The following is a 21,979-nucleotide window of genomic DNA, read 5'->3' on the forward strand; positions in this document are numbered from 1 at the left end:
AGACCAGAAAAATTACTTGACACAAAGAGCTGGTGCCTTAATTTTTGCATTTAGTACCCTGTCAAAAAAATTGGAGGGTTCATCTTTCAAACCATTACTATCTGTAATTGCCAGCAAAGCACTTCCTGCCTTGGCTTATGCAAGTGTAGCAATGCACTCCAAGGATTCCGCTCTTTTAAACCATTTAATCACCAAAATCTACAAGAGGGTCTTTCAACTTCCCAGCTCCGCTTCACCAGTGCAAATGCGCCTAGAATTAGGTCTTATGAATGAGACAGTGGGAAGACTGTATACATGTATTAAGGTGTGGTACCGGATTAAGATGAATGCCATCAATAATAATCTAAACAAATTTCTATGGCAGGAATTTGAAACCCAACACAAATCTGAAGCAAATAAATTTGTGTCCAGCGCATTGGAATTAACATGTATTGCAGAGCTTTGGGATAAAAAATTTGCCATTTACCTCATTCAAACAGGCTATAAATAAAGCGGCCAAATTTCATTCATTGATAACTGACAAGGCAATCTTTTCCCATCGCTCTCACGCTTGGGCCGTGATTTACAGTTATAAATCACTTATTCCAACGTTTTACTTTGCTTCTACATATTCAGTCTTTTTTAAAAAAGGTTGATGGCCCTAAGATTTGGTAAATATCCAACGTTGGCAGACTAGCCTGCCTGAAAACAACTACTATCCTTTGCCTGTCAGCTATGCGGTCACATCAAGGAAGACTTAATTCACATTACATGTCACTGTAAGAAGCTGAATCAAGAGCGAACGCACTTCTTAAAAACTGCTTTCTGGCTAAGAGACTGCGCACATGCAGGACAGCGATCATTTGTTGTTTGGATTCAATGGACCCACAAATAAACTGCAAGATGATCAAGTTCCTGCTTGCTTTTGAAAAACGCCTGAAAGCAATTTAATATTTTTTTAAAAAGTATTGTTTCATGTTTCCTTATTCCTTGACATTTAAAGTTTTTTATATTTTTCTGTTTTTTATCATCACGAATATGATTTGGATTTTATTTTGTTGCAATTTAATTCTTGAACATTTCTTTTATGCAAATTTTATCTTTAAACATTAGTTTGTGAACTGAACAGGAAACTTGTTATGGTTTTAATTAACTAAACAATAAAGATTAAATTTGAAATTCATTAGTGCAGTCGCCCCCCCCCCCGGGCGGTCCAGATCGCCCTCACCAACACCGCAGGTCCAGTAACAGCTAGTCCTGCGTCACTCCTGCCCTCAGCGCGTTCCCCTCAGTGTGCTCCAGGGGAGGCGGCAACGGGGTGACCCGGTCAAGGGACGCAGCGAGAAGGTGATATCGCCCTTCGTCACCTCCAGGCACCGCAATAAAGTCCGTGTCCCGGCTATTGGGTGCGAGTGTGCCTCTAAACAATGCTCTCGCGTCTGGAGGGAAGGAGGGGGAGGAGTGGTAACCTCTCAAATGCCAGGGGAAAACAGATGTGTCCAGGCCCCATACGTTTCCCTCGGGGTGCCTTACTTGGTGTACAGCACAGGGGGTCCCGGATCCAGCTGGTAACGATGGGGTGCCACAGCTCGATGCCAGCCCAGTGCAGGCACACCCTCACGCCAAGGAACCAGTGAGCTGGGCAACTCCTCACGCCACTGCTCAGACAGCACCAGGCGTCACCAGTCCGCACAACGCCACGTAGCAGCCTCGCACTCCAGCGGCAGCAGGGGCCAGGTGGTGCAAATCAGCCTCTGGTGTCCTTCCCGTAGGTCCCCCGCCGGCAGGCCCCGCAGCCGCAGCCCGTTTCCGGCCCAGCACTAGCACACGCGCCCGCCAGGACAGACAGCCAGAAGGACCGTCCGCCACCACCAGGGCGGGCCAGGGCAACGTCTAGGGCTCAATATGGGTGGGTGTCAAGAGGGCATACCCATGCGGCTCCAGCAAGGGCAGAATCCAGGTCCAGGAATGTCTTCAGGGGGCCCCGCACGTCACCAAAGCAAGGCCCAGCAGCCTCGACGCAGCCCCGGCCTTGCGTAGATGATCCAGCCGGCTGGGAGAGTCGGGGGAGGCAGCACGGCTCCGCCGGTGCTGGAGCGATCAGGAACCTCTTTTCCGCCCCAAATTCTGTGAGTGCACGGGAGGCGGTCTCCCATAGCTCAGCGGGTGTTTAGTGCCAGAGCCAGGGAAGTGTCACGGAGAATTGACCTGCGATGGGGAGCTCGGCACTGAGCGCTACCCGGGCACGTCCAAAACCATAGCGTGCTTAGCCATGCCCCCACTTTACATGTAAACTAATGGGTAGGGTTTTACTTTAGCACCTTGAAGCCTGGGTATCTGATAAAGGGAAATTTTCAGACATCCAATATGGTTTCAGGAGATGCCTGGGCACTATTGAGCAGTGTCTCAATCTCCACCTGGGCATAAGCAAGTATACGTTGGTAAAGATTGGTCCCATTCATTTAGTATTTATGGATCTAACATCTGCATTTGATTGGGTGGAGAGCGGGAAACTATGGCAAAAACAATTGAATATGGGCATTGATGCTACTCTGGTACATTCTTTAGCCCAGATGCATAAGGATGTGAATGGGCGAGCAAAATAGGTTTGTGAGGGTGAGCTAACCACACCTATCAAAATGAGGGGAGTAAGACAAGGATGTGCCCTGGCCCCCTTTTTGTTTTGTTTGTATATTATTTATCTGGAGATTTATCAGGGGTGATGTCCAAGGGATTGGATGTAGAAGATGACTGTTATGCTATCCTGAACTGGTATTGTCCTGCAAATACTTATAAATGGATGTAATGTTTTTATGAGTGACTTGGGTTTAAAAACAGTCAAGTCCCATGTAATGGTGGCTGGGAAATCCTATTTCTCTAAAAGACTGCTTTGTTAAGTTGCTTAATGTACCTACTTTATCCTAGCTGGGTGTTTTTGACCAAAAAGGTCTGGCACCACATATGGATTAAGAAAAAGGTGTTTTCATCAAACCCTTTAGGCCTTATACAGGTTTGCAAAGAAATTGGTCTCTGAACCAATTGATGCGCTTATTAACATCTACATTGCACTATGTTGCTCTACCATCATGCATGAGACTGGAGTATGGGCTACTTGTAATATCTTGCCCCTACATGCAATAGAAAACCTCTTTCTTGGAAGGCTTCTGGCAGTTCCTTCTAGCTTTCCAGCTGTAACATGCCCTATGTTACTGGGATTGGTCCCTTTAATATATTGTATACACATTGCCCCGGTCATGCTTTGGCGATCCACTTGGTCAAAAGAGGAACCAGTACTCAACCAAGCAATAATACAGGATTGTTTAAGTCTTGAACACATGCATAAAATACTTTGACTTAGCTGTGTTTGAAAGCAGCTCGAGCTAATGGGGAGAGTAGACTTTTTTTCAAATCTGCTGCTTATTGCAGCCTTTTAAAAAAAACTCAGCTAAAGTGGGATCTATCTGAAAAACACGTAGTGATGCACAAGTAACTTACCTTCGGTAACGATATATCTGTAAAACATTAGTAGTGATGGATTCCTTACCGTAGAATTACCCCCAGGCGTCAGACTGGATCTGTAAAGTTTTCGTCAGCAGTACCCCTGCGCCTCAGTAGGCGTCGACGTGTGGCTCCGCGTGCGTCTTTGGCGCCGGGATGATGTCGCTGGAGCTACTTCTACGCGCGCTGTCGGTTCTGTAGACTACTGTCCACGCCAGGAACACAGAGCCATGCAAGAAACTGACCACTGGTGCCATAAAACTAGGACTCTGAAAGGTATGTCCTTAACCCTAGAAATCAGTTCGCTGGACAGGAGGATGGGTGGGGTGGTAAGGAATCTATCACTACTAATGTTTCTTACATTACCGAAGGTAAGTAACTTGTGCATCTGAAAGAAACACGTAGTGATAGATTCCTTACCGTAAAATAGATACCCCAGCAATACCAACCCCGGTGGTGGGTCTGAGAACCAAGATCACACCAGAAAGTCCTGGAGAACAGAACGGTCAAAGAAGCAGTCTCTCCGGACTTGGCTGTCCAGGCAGTAATGCTTGCTAAACTTGTGCAGCGAGGCCTGCGTAGCTCCCTTGCAGATGTCATGCTAGGGGATTCCCCGTCCCAAAGCAGTAGTGGCTGCCGTCACCCTGGTAGAATGGGCACGTAGCCCCACTGGAGGCTCCTTTTTAGCCAAAGAATAACCAGCCTTTATGCACAGAACGACCCAACGAGAGATGGTCGCTTGTGCATGGCCGACCTGTCTCGGCGCCCCTGTAGCCAACAAAAAGCTGGTCATCCACCCGGAACTGTTTTGTGCAGTTAAGGTAGAATGAGAGCGCGCGTTTTGGGTCCAAACGTGGAGCCTCTCTTCTCTTTAGAGGGATGCAGAGGCAGAAAGAAGGTGGGCAAAGTGATGGTCTGCCCGATGTGAAAGGCAGTGACCACCTTTTGGCAGAAAAGATGGAGGAGTTCTTAGAACAACTTTGTCCGGATTGACAGAGAGAAAAGGAGGTTTAGTAGAAAGAGCCTGGAGCTCACTCACTCTTCTGGCAGAGGTGATAACAACCAGGAAAGCAGTCTTTAAAGTGAGAAGACTAACAGGACAGTTGTGATGTGGCTCAAAAGGAGCACATATCTGATAAGTCAGAACTAGGTTCAAGTCCCACTGAGGCATTACAAAAGGAACAGGAGGGAAAAGATTAGTTATGCGACGGAGAGAGAGCCCTTGATAGTGGCCAAAGCAGAGCCCTGCTAGGCCAAAGAGTAGAAATAAAAGGTCCTCTGAAAGAGGGGCAGAAAGGGGATCCACAGCCTTTGCCATGCACCATGCCACAAATTTATTGTAGCTGCAGGCGTGTACTGTTTTAGTGGAGGGATGCCTGGCTGCCAAGATAACATCACGGTCTTCAGGAGGCAGGTCGAAAGACGTCAACTGCTGCCACTCAATCTCCACGCAAGGAGGTGGTGGCTGGACAGGTTCAGGTGGAGAACCCTCCCCTGCTACTGCGATAGAAGATCCTAATGAAGAGGCAGGCGGAGTGGGGGATCGATCGCCATGCTGAGTAGCTCGGTATACCATACTCTTCGAGCCCAGTCCGGAGCCACAAGAATAACTTGGGCCTGGTCGCACTTGATCTTCAGCACTCAAGGTAGAAGTGGAATAGGCGGAAAGGTGTATAGTAGACCGCAACTCCACTCGCAGCGAAAAGCGTCGCTTAGCGAGTGCCGTATCGGAAATTCCAACATGCAGAACTGATGACATTGCGCGTTCTCTTCGGTGGCGAATAGATCTAACCAAGGCTTTCCCCACGGCTGAAAGAGACCTTGTCCACGTCGTAGTTCAGACGCCATTCGTGATCCATCATCCACCGACTGCTGAGTTTGTCCGCCCTGGCGTCCAGAGAACCTGCCAGGTGTTTAACCACCAGGGATATGCCTTGATGTTCCAGCCATGTCCAGAGGCACAAAGCGTCCTGACCTAGTCCACGACCCCACCCTGCCCTGTTTGTAGCAGTACCACATGGTGGTGGTGTCTGTGAACACCTGCACTACTCTCCCCACGACAGAAGGAAGGAATGCCTTCAGTGCAAGTCTGATCGCCCGAAGGTCCAGAAGGTTGATATGGAGCCGGGGCTCGACCAGAGGCCTCTGATCTCCACCTTTCCCATGTGGCCGCCCTATCCCAGAAGAGACTTGTCCGTCACAACTATGTGTTCCGGTTGGGGAAGGGAGAGGGATCTGCCATTGACCCAATCTTGATTTGTGATCCACCAAGATCGGAATCATAGCCTGAATATCCGGGACTCGCTGTTCGGGAGGATAAACCCGAAACTGTGCCGAGTCTAGAACCGCTCTGATGACTAGGAGCTTCTGTGAGGGAATCTGGTGCGACTTGGGCACGTTTGATGGAATACCCCAGCAAATGCAGGCAGTTGGCCGTAGACTGGAGGTGGGAGATGACTACCTGGGGTGAGCCTGCCTTCAACAACCAGTCGTCTAGATAGGGGAAGACTGAAACCCCCCCGATATGCACAGATGAGCTGCAACCACCGCCATCACCTTCGTGAAAACCTGAGGGGCGCTGGTAAGTAAAGCCAAAGGGGAGCACGGTGAACTTAAAGTGCGCATGGCCTACGTTGAACCGCAGGTAACGCCGGTGGGCTGGCAGGACTGGGATATAAAAGTAATCGTCCTGTAAGTCCCAACACTACCATCCAGTCTTGCGGGTCTAGAGCAGACGACCTGAGCAAGTGGTGTGAGCATCTTGAACTTCTCCTTCTGGAGGAAGCGATTGATATTCCAAAAGTCTAAGATAGGACGCAGACCATGTTCCTTCTTTGGAACCAGAAAGTAGTGGGAGTAGCAACCACAACCTACTTCTGGTGTCAGAACGCGCTCAATGGCCCCCTTGGCCAAGAGGGCCGCAACGTCCTGCTGGAGGAGTGCCAAGTGACCCCCCGACATGCAGTGGTACTGAAGTGGCATGGCTGAGGGGTGGTCTTGAAGGGGAGGGAGTAGCCCCTTCTGACAATTTGCTGCACCCACTTGCCCGAGGTGGTGATGCTCCAGTGGGGGAGATGATGGCGAATTCTGCCGTCCACTGGAGTTTGATGGGCCTGAAATTCCGGACTAGGAAGGCTTTGCTTTTGATGCTGCCGGGTGGAGGTGGACTGACTCGCCTGCTGGCCCCCTGAACCGCCTCGACTGTTCCCACGTCCGCACTGATGGTGCGGTTGCCTGTGCCTCTGCGAACGTGGTGGGGCACCCCTTTCGTGGCCATGAAAGGAGCGAAAAGCAGAAGGCGGAGGAGGCAGAGTGGCCAACCGGCCCAAGGACTTGGCCGCAGCCCGGGAGTCCTTAAAGCGTGCCAACGCACTGTCCGCTTTATTGCCAAAGAGGCGAAATGTCAACAAAGGGCATGTCCATTAGTGTTCTGGACATTCCCTGAGAAGCCAGTGGTCCTCAGCCAGGCGTGGCGCGTAAGAGCCACAATCGTGGAAATCTATCTGCTCCCATGCTCCCCTTTTGGCCTTACCTGCGCCCCTCGGGTGTTCACGAAGGTGATGGCGGTGGTCGCAGCTTATCTGCGCAGATCGGGGGTTTCAGTCTTCCCCTATCTCGACAACTGGTTGTTGAAGTCAGGCTCGCCCCAGGCAGTCGTCTCCCACCTCCAGACTACGGCTGATCTCCTGCATATGCTGGGGCTTTCAATCAACATGCCGTAGTCGCACCAGATTCCCTCACAGAAGCTCCTTCATCGGAGCGATTCTGGACGCGGCGCAGTTTCGGGTTTATCCTCCCGAACAGCGAATACGGGATATGCAAAAACGGTTAATGGACAGAATGCAGAACAATGTCATACATTCACCCCAGTACAAAGATCTGGGCCTAAATCTGTCGTTTTTTGCTCACCATGGCATTCCAGTTTAAACCCAGCCATATGCAAATCAGTCTTGACCCTGTGCCTCAGTGGAACCGTCCATCCCGAACTGCCAAGCCAGGTCCTCCCTGGACTGGAAACAAGCATCCTAGGACCGGTTTCGGATGCTTGTTTATGGTCCAGGGAGGACCTGGCTTGGCAGTTTGGGCCAGACTGTTCCCACAAGGAACAGGGTCAAGCCTGATTAGCATATGGCTGGGTCCAAACTGGGGTGAGCAAAAGAATGATTGATTAAAGCCAGATCCTTGTGACTGGGGGTGAATGTTTGCATTTTTCAGCATTCTGCCCATCAATTGTTTCTTTTGCATATGTCGCCCTAAGTGAGAAGGGTATGCCCAGACGTGGGTGCTCTGCTCACCACACCACTGGATTCAAGCTAGCCTGGCTGAAGAAGGGTGATGCCCTGAAACCGGTCCCAGGATGCTTGTTTCCGGTACGGGGAGGACCTGATTTGGCAAATCGGTCTGGGCTGTTCCCACAAGGACAGAGTCCAGACTGATATGGCTGGGTCTAACGGAGGGAGGGGGAGAGAGGGTTAGCAAAAAAATGATTGATTAAACCCAGATCCTGTGACTGGGGGTGAATGTTTGCATTGTCCAGTCTTCCGTCCACCAATGGTTTCTTGAGCGATATTCAAATAAAATGACGAGACACTAGATTGCAGACCCGCTCTCTTAAGCATTCTAAAACAAGTGAATTCTGTTTGTATGTGGTTGCGGACTAATAAAGAGATATCAAATTAAACCTCTGATTTGGTTCTCTTAAATGTCCTTTAAACTAGCTTGTCATATTTGGCTTCAAGGTGAGTATGTAATCTCTAGAAAAATATCCAAAAATGTGCATAATTTAGTCCATCTAAATATTTGAGTGTTTAAAATATATAAATATATTTTATAATATCGACCTATGAAGGCACTAGAAAAAATATTGTTGATGCAGTGATTGCACACAGGCTCAAACTAGAAAAAAATCCAAATACTCCTAACTATGACTTGAGCAGTCTCCATGAATAGGAAGGCAGGTCATGTGCTTTGCCTCACAAAAGTGCCTAGCTTTATTGCTAAAAACACTGGTTGTGTTTAACTACGTCAGCTATGTTAAAGCAAAATTACCGGATAGTAGCCGACATGGAATGAAACTGGCAAGTCCTGCCTAAGAAAATGCAAAGTTGTGAAGCCTAACCATCGAAAATCACAAATGTGTAGTAGTCCACTTTAAGGAAGCGAGAGCACACTTTGTAAACACGCTTTCTCGTGCAATGGGAAAAACATTTTTTTTTCTCAATTTTCAACTAGTCACACGAGAATTTTAATTTTAGTTTAACCATTGTAGTATAAGAACTGACCTAACAAAATGCAGACCTTTTTGTGGCTCTAGAGAAAAATAAATGAATCCAGATTAGATCCTTACCAAAACCTGAGCTTTTGAACTGATTAGAGGCCATACTTTGGCAGACATCTGTGTGTGTGTGTGTATCTGACAAGCTGGTTTATCTACTGGAATGCCAACTAATTTTCCGTTTTTAGAGTGTATAGAAGTGTGCAAGTTTTTTTTGTTTTTCAAACTCCAAGGATCTATCCTACATTTCAAGATGGCTTGATGCAAGACCATCAACCCCATAGGAACGTTATGATAAATGGCATGTTGCTTGTTACCTACTTTCAGAGAGACTTACACATGTGACGGACAAGGTATTCTAATGCCAAAAGAATTTTAGTATGGTCTTTTGGAGAAAAATCATAAAAGCCGTCTGCCAAGATGACTAAGGAACAGACCACCTCCCTCCCCTTGGTTTGTCTGCTCATTGTCTTCTCTACTGCTGACTTGAACAGTACTCTGTTAACTATTGGGTGTAAGGCTGGTTGTGTCTAAATCTTTAACGTCTAACTGGGCTTCTGGCACAATAGTTTTTAACCTAATCTGGGTCCAACTAAAATGTGATAGCCTTGTTTGTATTCTGTTCTACATAGTCAAAGTTGCTTGATGTTTTTCAGCAAAAGTGAAACCAGTAGGACTATGCAGCTTGACCTCTAAGGAAAATTCTTTAATGTTTCCTTCACATCGCTTGAAATTCTTTGTTTGGAACATCCATTGCATATTCTTGCTGCTTAGCTTTATTTTTTCGCCCTATAATGCCTCAAACGTTGATTGCCGTTTTCCTTATGGCAGTTTTTTTTGTTCTCCTCCCTTCCATCTGCATCTAGGATTTAGGTACATGCCTCACTTGCCTAGAGGGAATCTTCAGCTCTTCATACTTGAATGCTACTTCACCCAACACTGTGCAGCACAACCCTCAGACACAGCAACTGCACTGCAGTGCCCTGCATTCCTGGTCCCTGCTGCTGACAATCTGCCCCAATTCACAAGTGGAAAAGATCCTTCTAAAGTAAGTCATCTTCAGCATTCTACTTGGTGAAGGAAGGCACCTATGAAAGTTGGACCACTTGTTTTCATTGTTAAAGGCTTTTTTTTAATGAAGAAATATGCTATGAGAAAAATTACCATGTATTTATACTTAACCGAAGTTGGTTGGAGCACAATTGTCTCTTCTTTTCTTGCCCAACTTTTCTCATTGTTGAAGGAGACCCCGTATCACTTTTGCTGGCAAAGGTCGAACATAACACGCACAAATGTACATTTCCCAGCACACTGATCAGATTTCTGTTGTGTAGGCATGACTGACTCAAGTTGAACAATAACTTTTGTGATAGTCTTCTAAATGTTGCTCAACTCATGGCTGTTCATACAGTCATATAACGGTTGTATCTCGCTACATGGTGGACATATTCATACTGTATTGGAGGGATACAAACAGTCTTGCAGCTGGAATTTAAACCTTTTACTAGTTGTGCACCTAGTCTTATGGTTAATCCTGTCCAACACGCATCCGAACTAATTATGAACATCACCCTGTTACCATGCTCCATCCTAATCTCTGCTTTTGTATCATGATGGAAATGTTTAGTGCGATTGGTTAAAAGTTAAACTCCACTCTGTAGGGCTTAAGTAAAGGAAATTTGTAGATGACTATTTGAAACATTTTATGACATTCTCTAACTAGTACATTCCAACTGTTTTCAAATATTAAACCTACTTTGCAAATAGATTTGGAGGCAGGTGCTAAAAGTTATAAAGTTTACTTTAGGTTCGTAGGTTGAGATCCTTCAGTAATATCATTAGTTGACCATATTGCATGTTCAAATGTCCTTCACAACTGTACTAATTGTAATTCCGCAGTTTAACAAATATAGTTTCTTCAATGTGCAGAGAGCCCCCAGTTGTAGTTATGCCAAGCTCCACCACAGTACAAATGTATAGGTTTTTCCTATTCATGCAAATGGATTTCTGAGGTATTTAGTCACTTTGAATATGTGGTGTAGTCTTCTTGGTTTGGGGTACCAGTCCACGAAATGCTGTTTGCATCCTTTCTACTGTCATGTAATGCTGATGCGTTTTTTTTATCCAGCCACTTATCCAAGCTGCCCAGTGTACTGTCCAGTGAAAATGTCAACCTGCGCATTGTAGTTGGTGAGACCATCGCGCTGCTGTTTGAACTGGCCAGAGAACTGGAGGTAAATGTCAACTGGAGTGGGTAGGCCTGTCTGTAGATTCCTTACTTTCAAGACCATGATACAGTTTTCTGTAATCTCTCAAAGTATGCATCTTTGCCAGGTACATCAAAGTCCAGTATTATGCCTGCTATGAGCAAAATAAAAGCAGGGCTTGGTTACTTGCCGTAAACAGAAAGGGGCTCATTACTTTCTGTTCCTAGCCACATTAAGGCATATCTTGTACATGGAGTATGAGCTATAGATCAACCTTTTGTCTTTGGTTCTTTATATTGTATAACCATAGCCTTCTGGCAGTGTTACTAGTTTATTGTTACTACAACATGTTAGTGTTACGTGGTCAAGTGATGTGCAGGTATTGCCAGGCCCTCCAAGTAATGCCAGATTTAGTGTAGACTCACCAGCACCACTTAAACTGCATGTTTAGGATTACTAGCTACTAAGCGATTAATCTGCCAATGAAAGGTAGAAGGTAACCTATAAGCCACATGATGGGTAGGATCAATGGTATGTCAGTCCGATAACTCCCCAAAAAACAACGATGTCAGTAAAGCTTTCAGTTGCATAGTGTTAAAAAGCAAGGGAAATATTTCTTCTCATACATACACTCTAAATATATTAATGGACACACTATCTTACTACTCCTAACACACGTAGGAGGCCCTGGCTCTTTGGAAACATAGACCTTAAGTAAAGGTCTATAGCTAGTTTGCATCGGACAATAGACAACACCTATTCTAGATCTGTCTGTAGACCGTAACCACTAATACAAGAAATATATAAACACTAATCTAAAAAAAATATATTTCATTTTATTATTCAATGCACATTATTGTTTTGAATTCTCAAATGTTCTTTGTTTTTAAAGAGCTCATTCATCTCACACAATACATGTAACAAAAATTGCATAAGTAAATTAATTCCATAGATAAATACGATAGACGTGGAGTTGATGGAGGCAATGCAGTAGATGTGGACTACGCGCGTTTCGGCATTGCTACCTTCATCAGGTGACCGTCTATTGCACTAAAATTAAAAGCAAGGAAAAATCCAGATAGATTTGTCACTCATCCAACTATAGCGGTATATGGACGTGGCCACTTTTTTATTAAAAGAACAGTATTCAATGTCTGGGGGGTCGATCCACTTGGCCTACATGGCCCTTGGCTCTGACACGATCGAAGGCTGAACTAAGCTGTGGGCTGTACTTGGGGGTCGGTCCGGCCTTGCTTTCTTTCCTGGAAGCCCTCCATGAGGGCCTTTCTGCCATGGTTTGATTTGGTTTGGGGGGGTGGGTGGTGCTCTTCCCTGGAATCGAAGAGAGGGGTGCGATAGGGGTGTATTATGGCCTCTTTCTCTTCACTCTGTACAATAATGATTTGGAGGCGGCCTTGTTGGAACAAGATCGTCCGCATATGAAAGTTCTGACAAAGGGCAATAACCTACCAATGGGATGTCCAAATCTTGGGTGTCTTACTAGGAACACAATGCATAGAGGTTAATGTATGCGAGTACTGTTTTGTGGAACTTAAGTCTGTGGACCATACAAAATGGTGATGTGAGGTAGTTGCCCGTGATCTTCTGAGTCCTTGGTATAGCCGGGACTGATTGGGTGCTGCTGAGCCCTTTTGGTGGGGGGGTCTTGCATATTTGAGGAAAGAGCAACTTCCCTAAAGTAGTCTAGGGTGCTTATTATTCTAACTCTAGTCCTCTAATATTTTGGAGAAAGTTAATTAAAAAAATCCATCTATTTTTATTTTAAAAAGGGGGTGAAAGGTTGTAACTGTGATGCTGTTTCTGTCTTGAAGCCATTGCAATTAACTTTGCCATCATGGTATTTAAGTCATATTCTACCTAATTCCACCAAGGCAATACGGTCTGGAGTATATTTGAGGTTGCCTGAGTTACATCTATAGTCTAGGGCTAACGGGCCTCGATGCGATAAGGCACTAGAACATAGCTTTCTGTTAGTTGGCTACTTGGAATTTCTGTGCCCATATTTAATGGAATAAAGGTTATTACTGTTAACATTACGCTTTTGTGTTAATGTTCATTTGGAAGATGATTTTTTTCTTTGATTCCAGCTCGTGCCATTGTTTGCTTCGGCGCCTGTCAATCTCCTCATCCTGTTCAAAAGTCTGAGATAAAATGGCAGAAGCTGTTTTCGAGTTCACCTCTTTAATTTTCTCTGACTTGAGTGCCAGGATTTCTCCCCTACCCCTCCACTTCTTGTTGCTTTAGCGAGCCTCTGTCACTGGTCCTTCAGCAGTCCAACTTCGTAACACAGTTATGGGCAAGGCTTGGGCAACTCCTGTCACATTTGCTCTGACGCTTGTTTATATAATGTGAACTCTAGCAACCCGAAATTGTTGGAGCTTTACATGAGCACTAGTTATACTACACAATGTCGATTTTTTTTTTTTGCGGGGGGGGGGGGGGGGAGACATTTTTATAGATGCAAACTCGACTGAGCCAAAGATATTGGAGCGTTTTACAAAAGCACCAGTTACATTACACAATGGCAGGTTAATTTTTTTGTCTTTAGGTGTGTCGGGATTAAGTAATGCCAACACTGTCCCTATTCATTCATTATTTCCCCCCTGCCTGACAAATGGGAGCGTTTTGTTGCTGTGTCCAGTGCACCTATACTCAGGGGGCTGGGGCAGAGGGCGGGCCGGGGGCTTGCAGTTAAACGGATGGTGCAAGCAGGGTTTTGAATCTAAAACTCTGGTGAAGGGCGCCTGGTGAATATAGACCTGAGAAAGGAGGGTTGTGACGTCTCTGCCATTGGAAAGTACTTCACTGCTTTTTGACGTAGACTGTTAAATACTCTAGTGATGCAGTTGCACATGTTATAGTGCTTTTAACTTTCATCAATTCACTTGTCTTTCTGTCTGCGTTAAAAAGCTGTGGAATGTGTTCATAAATTTTCTGAGGCAAGATTGTATTCCGGAATCACACTGCTAGTAACGAAATCGTTTTTCAGTACCTGGTGGCACAGCACGCATGGTAATGTGCTGCATGGCTACACACTTATAAGGTCCCAAAGGCGAGACCTATTGGCTATTCCAATGCTGGTTTTCTATCTTGGGACCACTTACTGCAGTATTGCTACGGCAGCTCTCACATCAATTACTGTAGCAGTCCTTGCATCCATTCACTTGTCTGAAAGAAACTGTCCTGTTACCCTGGAGATTTGTTAGGTAATTTTTTTTCTTTAACTAGGGGCATTTTCACAGTTTAAGCCCTCCTTTTGTTGCATTGAGAACGAGTCTGGTCATCCAATGCAGTCTGGTGGCCACACATCAAATGCTCCAGTTGACACGTTTTTGTTTCAGACTTGCCCCATCATTTAAAATCTGAGCAAAGGCATTTCTCATGAGTAAGAAATGCGATTGGGCTTCTTGCTCTGTGCTCGGATTAAAACTATTACCGCACTGATTATCAACCGGGCGGTGAAGTGTGCGTGCCCTGCAAATGCGGGCAGACTGACGAGTTGGAGGATAGGCGAGTAGAGCGTGCGTTCTTTAAACCGTTCAATTTCCGCACATATCCTTCTATTTATTGCCCCAGGACTTGTTTAACAGGTGCCTTTCAAGGTCTGCACATTGAATCTGCGTGCCTGGAGGTGCCAGACTGTTTTACGCATTTGTCCACCTTTCTTTCCAAAACGACCCTCCTTTAAAAAGGGGGTGTGCGTGCAAGCGTACTGGGGAACAAAAATGCTTTTGTGGGGAAAACTGCCTGACCCTGCTTGTAAGTCAGGATGTGCATGGTTTTGTAACCAAGGGGATGGTTGTGTCGGAGGTGAATGATTCACCTGATGTGTCAAGCCGTGCATGTGTTTGAATTTATTTTATTTTTGATTTAAACTTGTGTGAGTAGTTTATAAACTGATGCCGACGTCTTCCCTGATTATTCATTATTTCCGCTCTACCTGACAAATGGGAGCATTTTGTTTTTATGTCTAGTGCTGCTATTATACCCGTAGGTTATAAGATCACAAGTTTAACTGAGGCACTTGCAACGTTATACCACAAGAGGGAGCCCCAACGTAACATTTTTATGTGCGTTACTCCTTATAAATACATCAAAAAGTGTTAACATTAAAATCCAATTTACTCCCATTTTGGACTCGACCCATTGCCTCATTTAAATTCCACAAGGAACATGTAATCTATTTGGTGGAGGCTCCCTCATTAAAGCCTGTTTGGCATCTGTGCATGAAGCGCAACACTTGCGGTTCTAGGCACCACCAGAAAAATGCAGGCAGTGTAAAATGAAAAAAAACGTTTTCTTTTACAGCATTATTGCATAAACTATCCGTGCGGAATCAGATGAACCGCATGCGCAGTAACTGATTTAAAAATAAAATGTGGCATCAGTCGTATAGCACTTTGGTTGGTGTGGAGGTCTTGGGACTGAAAGACGTGTAGAAGAGACAGATGTAGGAACTTCGGTGTTGCGTCCTCCGTTTAGAGGTGCCATCTATTACCTGCAAAAGTAAATGCCATTGTTGTCTTCACAAGCTCAATGGCCTTGTCTCAGCACAGTAGCCATCTAAACTTCAGACATCTGGTAACGTAACTGCATCTTTTATTGGTTGGAGGGTTCATCCAGCCAACTGTATCAAAGGACCACCTAAATTATCAATGAAAATCCGAGAACTCCGAAGGGCTACACACTGTCTGCTGCAGGACCCTACAGATAGCGGCAATATGCCCAACGCATTCCCCTCCAGGCCTGTGCATGTTCAGTTTCCCATTGAGCAGTTCGGTTCAGAAATGGACCACAACGTGCTCCCAAGCATGCATTTAATGGAAATTTGCTGCTAAAGTAGGGAAGTGGCTTTCAGGCCATGCAGTATTGGTTTGATTTGGTGTGCTGACTGACATGCAGTTTCAGATGGTTAGTTGCGGACTGCTAACAAAAATTGTCACCGGGTGGGAGCCAGAGTGTTGAGCATTCCTCTGCATCATCTTTAGATGCGTCCTTAAAGTGAGTTAGCCTGCTCACTGTAAAATCGAAGACTTCGATGGTGAAGTCTCGCTTTTGGAACGTTCTGGGCTATCCATCAGTGAGGTGTACGATAAATACACTTCTTTCAGGTTATGACGCGAAACAATCAATCTAGTCTGATTACCGAACACACCTAAAGTTGCATACCCAGTCCCTCTTTTGTGGTGTATTTCACTGGCTAACCTCTGCTACTCTTGGGCAGCTAACACTAGTATTGTACCTTTTTTGCGCATTGGAGGGATAAGGTTTTCTTTTGAATTAAGCTTTTCTTCATCAGTAGGCACTTAAAGATCTTGGTGCCTGGCCAATGTGATGCAAGCGTCCTCTGCACTTTCTATATGTCACAACTACTGCCGTTTGTTGATTTAGAGGATCACGCTATTGCAGTGTTGGAAATTATCGTGGAAAGGAAGCCGCATTGGTGACGCTAGCAGGGTTTTTAAATGTCAGATGTTTGGCTCATATTGTGACGGTAGTGGTGCTTTCAGAATGAGTGGTTGAGCAACCTTGTTGGGCTGCCTGCAGAGGTTGGGAAACGGAGCTATAAACATTTCTTTTGGATTTACTGTTTTCCTACTATTAAATAGTCTTGTTTTTTTTGTTGCTCAGGAGGATTTCTTCTATGAAGACACTGACCTGCTTTGTACAAAGCTGAAAGCCCTGGCGACAGACAGCAACAAGTATAGGGCTAAACTGGACCGCCGCAAGCAACGCTCTATTTTCAGAGACGTATTGCACTTCATAGAGGTAAAAGGTTCATTAATGCAAATTTGGATTTTACCAAACTGCATATACTGTCTACCAAAATTTGGTAATCTGAAATGGACCATTCACACCCAGTTTTGGATCTTCATTGTGAGGTAAAGACTGATCTTGCGTATGTGGGGGAGAGAATGTGTAGGTCTAGCCAAATCCCCCACTCCCCTTCTTAAACAAGCATTTGCAATGCAATAGGTCTCGCATTAGGAAAGTGTGAGCTATTGGTATTGTAAATGACATTTTTTTTTAATGTGTTGGCTTTGAAAATATATAAATTAATAGCATTGTTATTCACAAAGCAAATAGCTTACACTTTCCTAATGCGAGTCCTATCTGCTATGGCAATGCTTGTTGGTAGCAAGCAAGGATAGTGCTGTTGTGGTGCTGAGTGATGATGTGGTGGGGCTGAGTAATGTGGTGGTGTCCCAGAGGGATGTGGTGGTGTCCCAGAGGGATGTGGTGGTGTCCCAGAGGGATGTGGTGGTGTCCCAGAGGGATGTGGTGGTGTCCCAGAGGGATGTGGTGGCGTGCAGATTGCAGCAGTGTGCAGCATGAGAATAAGTTTTAATGGAGAATGAGGGGCAGAGGTATTGGCACAGAGTGTGGCGGAAGCGAAGGTTAAGCGTATGTGTAAGTGGCAGAAGAGTGTGTGTCAGAGTAAAAGGCAGAGCAGGGAATAACAATAGGATAGGTGGCAGGATAGAGTACAGGATATAGGAAGAGGCAGGGGAGGCTAACATATAAGAATAGGTGACAGAATAGAGTGCATGACAAAGGGAACAAAATACTGACTGTTATGTCAAAAGTGAAAACAAAACGATGCCACTGGAAGCGTATAGCAGTGCAAATGCTTGTTACATGAGGAGGCGCTGCGGTGCATTAGCCAGCTCAATGGCATTACTTCCATAAAAATGTATAGAAAGCTCAACCATATGCAAACAAAATTGAACCAATGGAGAGACTAACGTGTGCATGCAGTGCATATTACACCCCCCCCAAAAAATTACTGGCAATAAGCACTGGTAAACAGACAAACTGAGGATGGGGGTGAGAGTTTAGGATTAAATGAGTATGCTGGTTGCGATTTTTTTTAAACGGCAGTCCTGGCACCGAGGCCAAAAATTGTATGGGTAGGGGCTTCAAATAACTGATTTAGTCGTAGGCAGAAAGGGCTATGTGGTGCACTGGTAGTCAGATGGTTTGTGATTCGTGGTGGGGATGCTGGGCACGGAGGGAGACCGGATTGCAGGAGGTGCGCTTCCTGAGGATGGGTGTTGTGGCGCTTTGTGACAGGCTTGGAGCGTGGTTTGGCATGTTATGGAAACAAGCTCTTGGCATTGGTTTGGAGGGGCAAGGCGGGAGCGCATTGACTGGGGAGCAGCAGCCTTTGATGTGCGAGCGCGTGAATGGGAAGAGCAGCCATGGGAGGTGGGAGGGGAAATCTGAGAGTGCGAGGTGCAGGCGGGGAGCGGAGCCTTTGAAGTGTGTGAGGCACTGAGAGACAGATGGTGGTTTGTGACGTAGCTGGTTTGTGACGTAGCTGGTTTGTGAACGCGCACGGAGCACATGCACTGTGGCAAATCCGCCGTTGGTTTCAAAGCTTATTTGTCCCTCAATACTCTCGTCCATTTATCACATAAGTGATAAATAGTCGAGACCTAAAAATGGAGTGGACTCCACACCCAGAGTGCAAGTAGTATCGGCTGTGAAAAGGCCAATTTCGCAAGATCATGTGGGATCTAATGCATATGGGAGGGCAAAATTATCTTGTTTTCTTCGTGATGATGTAGTTTGACCCCATATGCACCAGTCAATACCCATTAACTTACTCCAGGGCAAAGTATAGTTTAAGATATCCTTCCTGATCTGGGGTCCTGGTTAGGAGGTTTATCTTCCTTTGCTGAGAAATGGAGCATGTTCCACAGACACAGAAAATCGGTGTAGAATTTTTGCTCCATCCGAACTACAATCATGTTAATTACCCCCTCAATCCTCCCAACACTGCACCCCGAACAGACATTGTCTTTGGTCGTTTCAAAGAGGCATTGTGAAGCAGAAACCCAGACCTTTATGGAACTTGTAAATCTGTATAGGTTTGACGCATGATTTAAAATTTCAAGTTACTTTCTCATCCCATGACCTCAATCCTAGATCCAGTTTTGAATGATAGGACACCAGTGCAGAATCACATTCATATGATGCACACACCGGGTATGCAGTAAGAGGGGGGGGCATGACTTCCATCTCTTATATGCAGAACACTCATTAATGTGCCTCTCTATTCTTGCTTGCCTTTGGCCACTTTTTAGATCACTGTCGCTTTATGACTGAGATGAGCAGTGGTGTGTTTTTTTTGGGGGGGGGGGGGGGGGGGGGGTTGTTTTTTCGTTCCGTTTTTTCTGTGGCTTTTTCTTTTACACCGGCACTTTCAGCTGTTGCAAGATAATTGCCTATAGTAAACTTGGGAGTGAGTTTATTAGCCTTTGTGGACAGCTACAAATTAAGAGCATGGAATCCTTAACTTCCACTTCTTTTGAGCATCAATATCTCTGTGGGCTTGGAGATGGACTTGTTCGTGGAGTACTCACTGGTTAATTTCTTGTGCCACCTGCAGAACGGAGAGTGCCACGAGGAGACCATCAAGTTTGGCCTGGAGTGTATGTACATAGATAGCTGGGTTAGGAGGAGAACATACAACGCCTTCAAAGAAGTCCTGGGCTCGGGAGTGCGACATCATCTCCAGGTATGACTAAGGAGGACCTTTCAAGGGCAATGTTGTGGGCAACTGGTGGTATGTAGTCCTTGCCTGGTGGTAGTGTAACAGCTGTTAACGGGTGAAGTACATAATTCGGTTGAATTTGATTACATTTTGCTTCCCGCCCTGCCCCCATCTGCAGTAGATTACACTCTATTCTCCCATTTTGTGCCTTGTGGCTCGGTTTGTGCCATCCAGATTCCACATTTTCAAACCTAGCCTGTTTAGTTTCACTATATCCTGCATACACCCCACTGGAATACTGAAAATGGGGAGAGCTAGTTGGATTCCATGAAGACTGCACCCCTAAATCCTTCAACTTGCTGCAGGTTGATTTTTCCAAGACCCCCCCCCCCCATTCAGGGTAAGATGCTAGTCAAAAGTACAATTCTTCGTTAGATCCTATCAGACCAACATCTTGTGATTTTACCCAACATACGGTTTCAGCTTTAATTTGGAAGTAACTGCGTTGAAAGCTGATAGCCCTAATCTGTTAGTGGCCTGTGTAAAATGTAAGCGGTGGGGCTAGTCTGTTAAGCAAGGTTGTATCCTGGGTTTCTAAATCTAGTTTCCTACTTTTTACTTAGAATAATGAACTCCTCCGAGACATCTTGGAACTGGGTCCTCCTCTTGTGTTGGATGCAGCTGCTATCAAAGCCAGCAAGATCACACGAGTGGAAAAGGTATGTAACTAGACAAATGTCCCACTGGAGAAGAATGTAGATTGGGAATTGGATTGTATCCAGTGCTTAAGTAGTAACTTCTGTTTTACATTTACGCCATATTTCTTGAGTCCTTCCCCTTTTTCTGCCCTTAAACAAAATATGAATCAGCGAAAGTACTCTTATATAGTGATCATAGGATTTTGACCAGATTTCTGAATTGTTCAGTAAAAAAAAAAAAAATACATAAGTGACCTGCCACTGATGTCCCTATTGGTGCGAGGAGCGGTCATAAATGAGTAGTGACTAAATGTCCATTACAACAGGGATTATGTCTAGAAGGAAAATAATGTGGGGTGGTCGGCAGTCGCAGCATACACTTTCTGTAGAGAAGAGAATAGAGGAAAAGTTATTTTTACTGGCAAAAGGAATTGCCAAATACTAAGGATGCTGTAATAAAAGATGCTAAGGAGTTGTAGTGTATAGTTCTCCTTACCTGTCATTCCTCCCCCCGCCACTTATTGGGAAAGCTTGCAATTGTGGCATAAACTTCAAATTGTGATCCTATTCCTGCTGCTCCTTTCTGCCTTAATAAGCGATTGCTGGTCTGTCTTTACCACTTTAATCTAGTGTCTTCTTTCCATATGCTCTTCAACAGGCTAAAACTCCTCCACCCTCCAAAAGTGCATCTTTTTTGAGGTTCGGTTTTATTTTTAGACCATACTTTTTACTGAATCTGGATGGCCAACAGCACCCTTATGGAGTAGTTTTTGGCTTCACAAATTCAGACCCTTTAAAGCCCCATCTGAATGACTCTGATGGTTTGAGATGCCATTTGGTATGATTTCCTGTGTACTGTGTGCAAAGGGATGGCTCTGCCTGCAAATTTACTACCCATACCAACCTGAAAGAAAAACCCAGTACCTAGCTGCTATTAAGAAGTATCATAGAGCAATTTGCAGAGCTCGGGCTGCCTATTTCTCCCGCGAATTTAGCGCCAGTGCTAACCCTACTAAACTTATCTTTAAGGCGCTTAAGGATCTCACTACTAGCAGAGCTTCTGCCGTTGAGATCTGCTCTCCCTCCCATTGTGAGGATCTAGCTGCTTTTTTCATTGGCAAGGTGGAAGGTATCTATCGTGCCTTTCCTAGCCCCACAGGGTCTCTGCAGGAAATGACACTTGTATCCAAAACTATTCCATCTTTATCCCACCTTCCAGAGCTTTCCTTGGAGGATTTTAATAAACTTGTAGTAAAAATCAAATCAGGTTCTCCCAAGGATCCGCTACGACCCGTTCAATTTGGAGAATCTGCTTCCTTCTGTCTCCCTCCGCTATGTGAGCTCATTAACCTGTCCTTGGCTTCTGGCTCTGTCCCTGGCACTTGGAAACAGGCCCAGGTGATTCCTGTCTTAAAAAAAAAACCTGCTCTGGACCCACAAAAATTGGAGAACTATTGTCCAATTTCTCTCCTCCCGTGGGCAGCTAAACTGACCGAGGCCCATGTCAACACCATCTTAGTTAACCATCTCCATTCTGCTAATATTTTAGATCCATCGCAGAATGGTTTTAGGCCCGGTCACAGTACCGAGACTGCGCTTCTCTCTATGGCTGAACATCTTTGCTTGCTGATGGATTCTGGTTACACTGCCGCACTGGTTCTTAATCTCAGTGCCGCGTTCGACACTGTTTCCCACGCTATTTTACTTCAGCGTTTGGTGGAGGCTGGTGTCGACAATTTGGCACTTGAGTGGTTTCGATCTTTTTTTTATCTGGTCGCATATTCAATCTCTATGTGCAGCC

The 21,979-nt window shown here is 45.3% G+C and overlaps 1 protein-coding gene across 2 annotated transcripts in view; it reads left to right on the forward strand.

Moving 5' to 3' along the window:
- LOC147692605 (interferon-related developmental regulator 2-like) overlaps positions 1 to 21,979 on the forward strand; it is a 105,820-nt gene that overhangs the window by 80,004 nt on the left and 3,837 nt on the right. For both annotated transcript variants that reach the window (XM_086938806.1, XM_086938807.1), the window contains 5 exons: positions 9,619 to 9,800; positions 10,881 to 10,986; positions 16,612 to 16,749; positions 19,376 to 19,504; positions 20,104 to 20,199. In XM_086938806.1, the coding sequence (XP_086794932.1) occupies positions 9,619 to 9,800; positions 10,881 to 10,986; positions 16,612 to 16,749; positions 19,376 to 19,504; positions 20,104 to 20,199 (651 nt within the window). The remainder of the gene's footprint in view (positions 1 to 9,618; positions 9,801 to 10,880; positions 10,987 to 16,611; positions 16,750 to 19,375; positions 19,505 to 20,103; positions 20,200 to 21,979) is intronic.

Source organism: Lissotriton vulgaris, chromosome 9 (assembly GCF_964263255.1).
Source record: "Lissotriton vulgaris chromosome 9, aLisVul1.2, whole genome shotgun sequence".
NCBI classification, from domain to species: Eukaryota; Metazoa; Chordata; class Amphibia; order Caudata; family Salamandridae; genus Lissotriton; species Lissotriton vulgaris.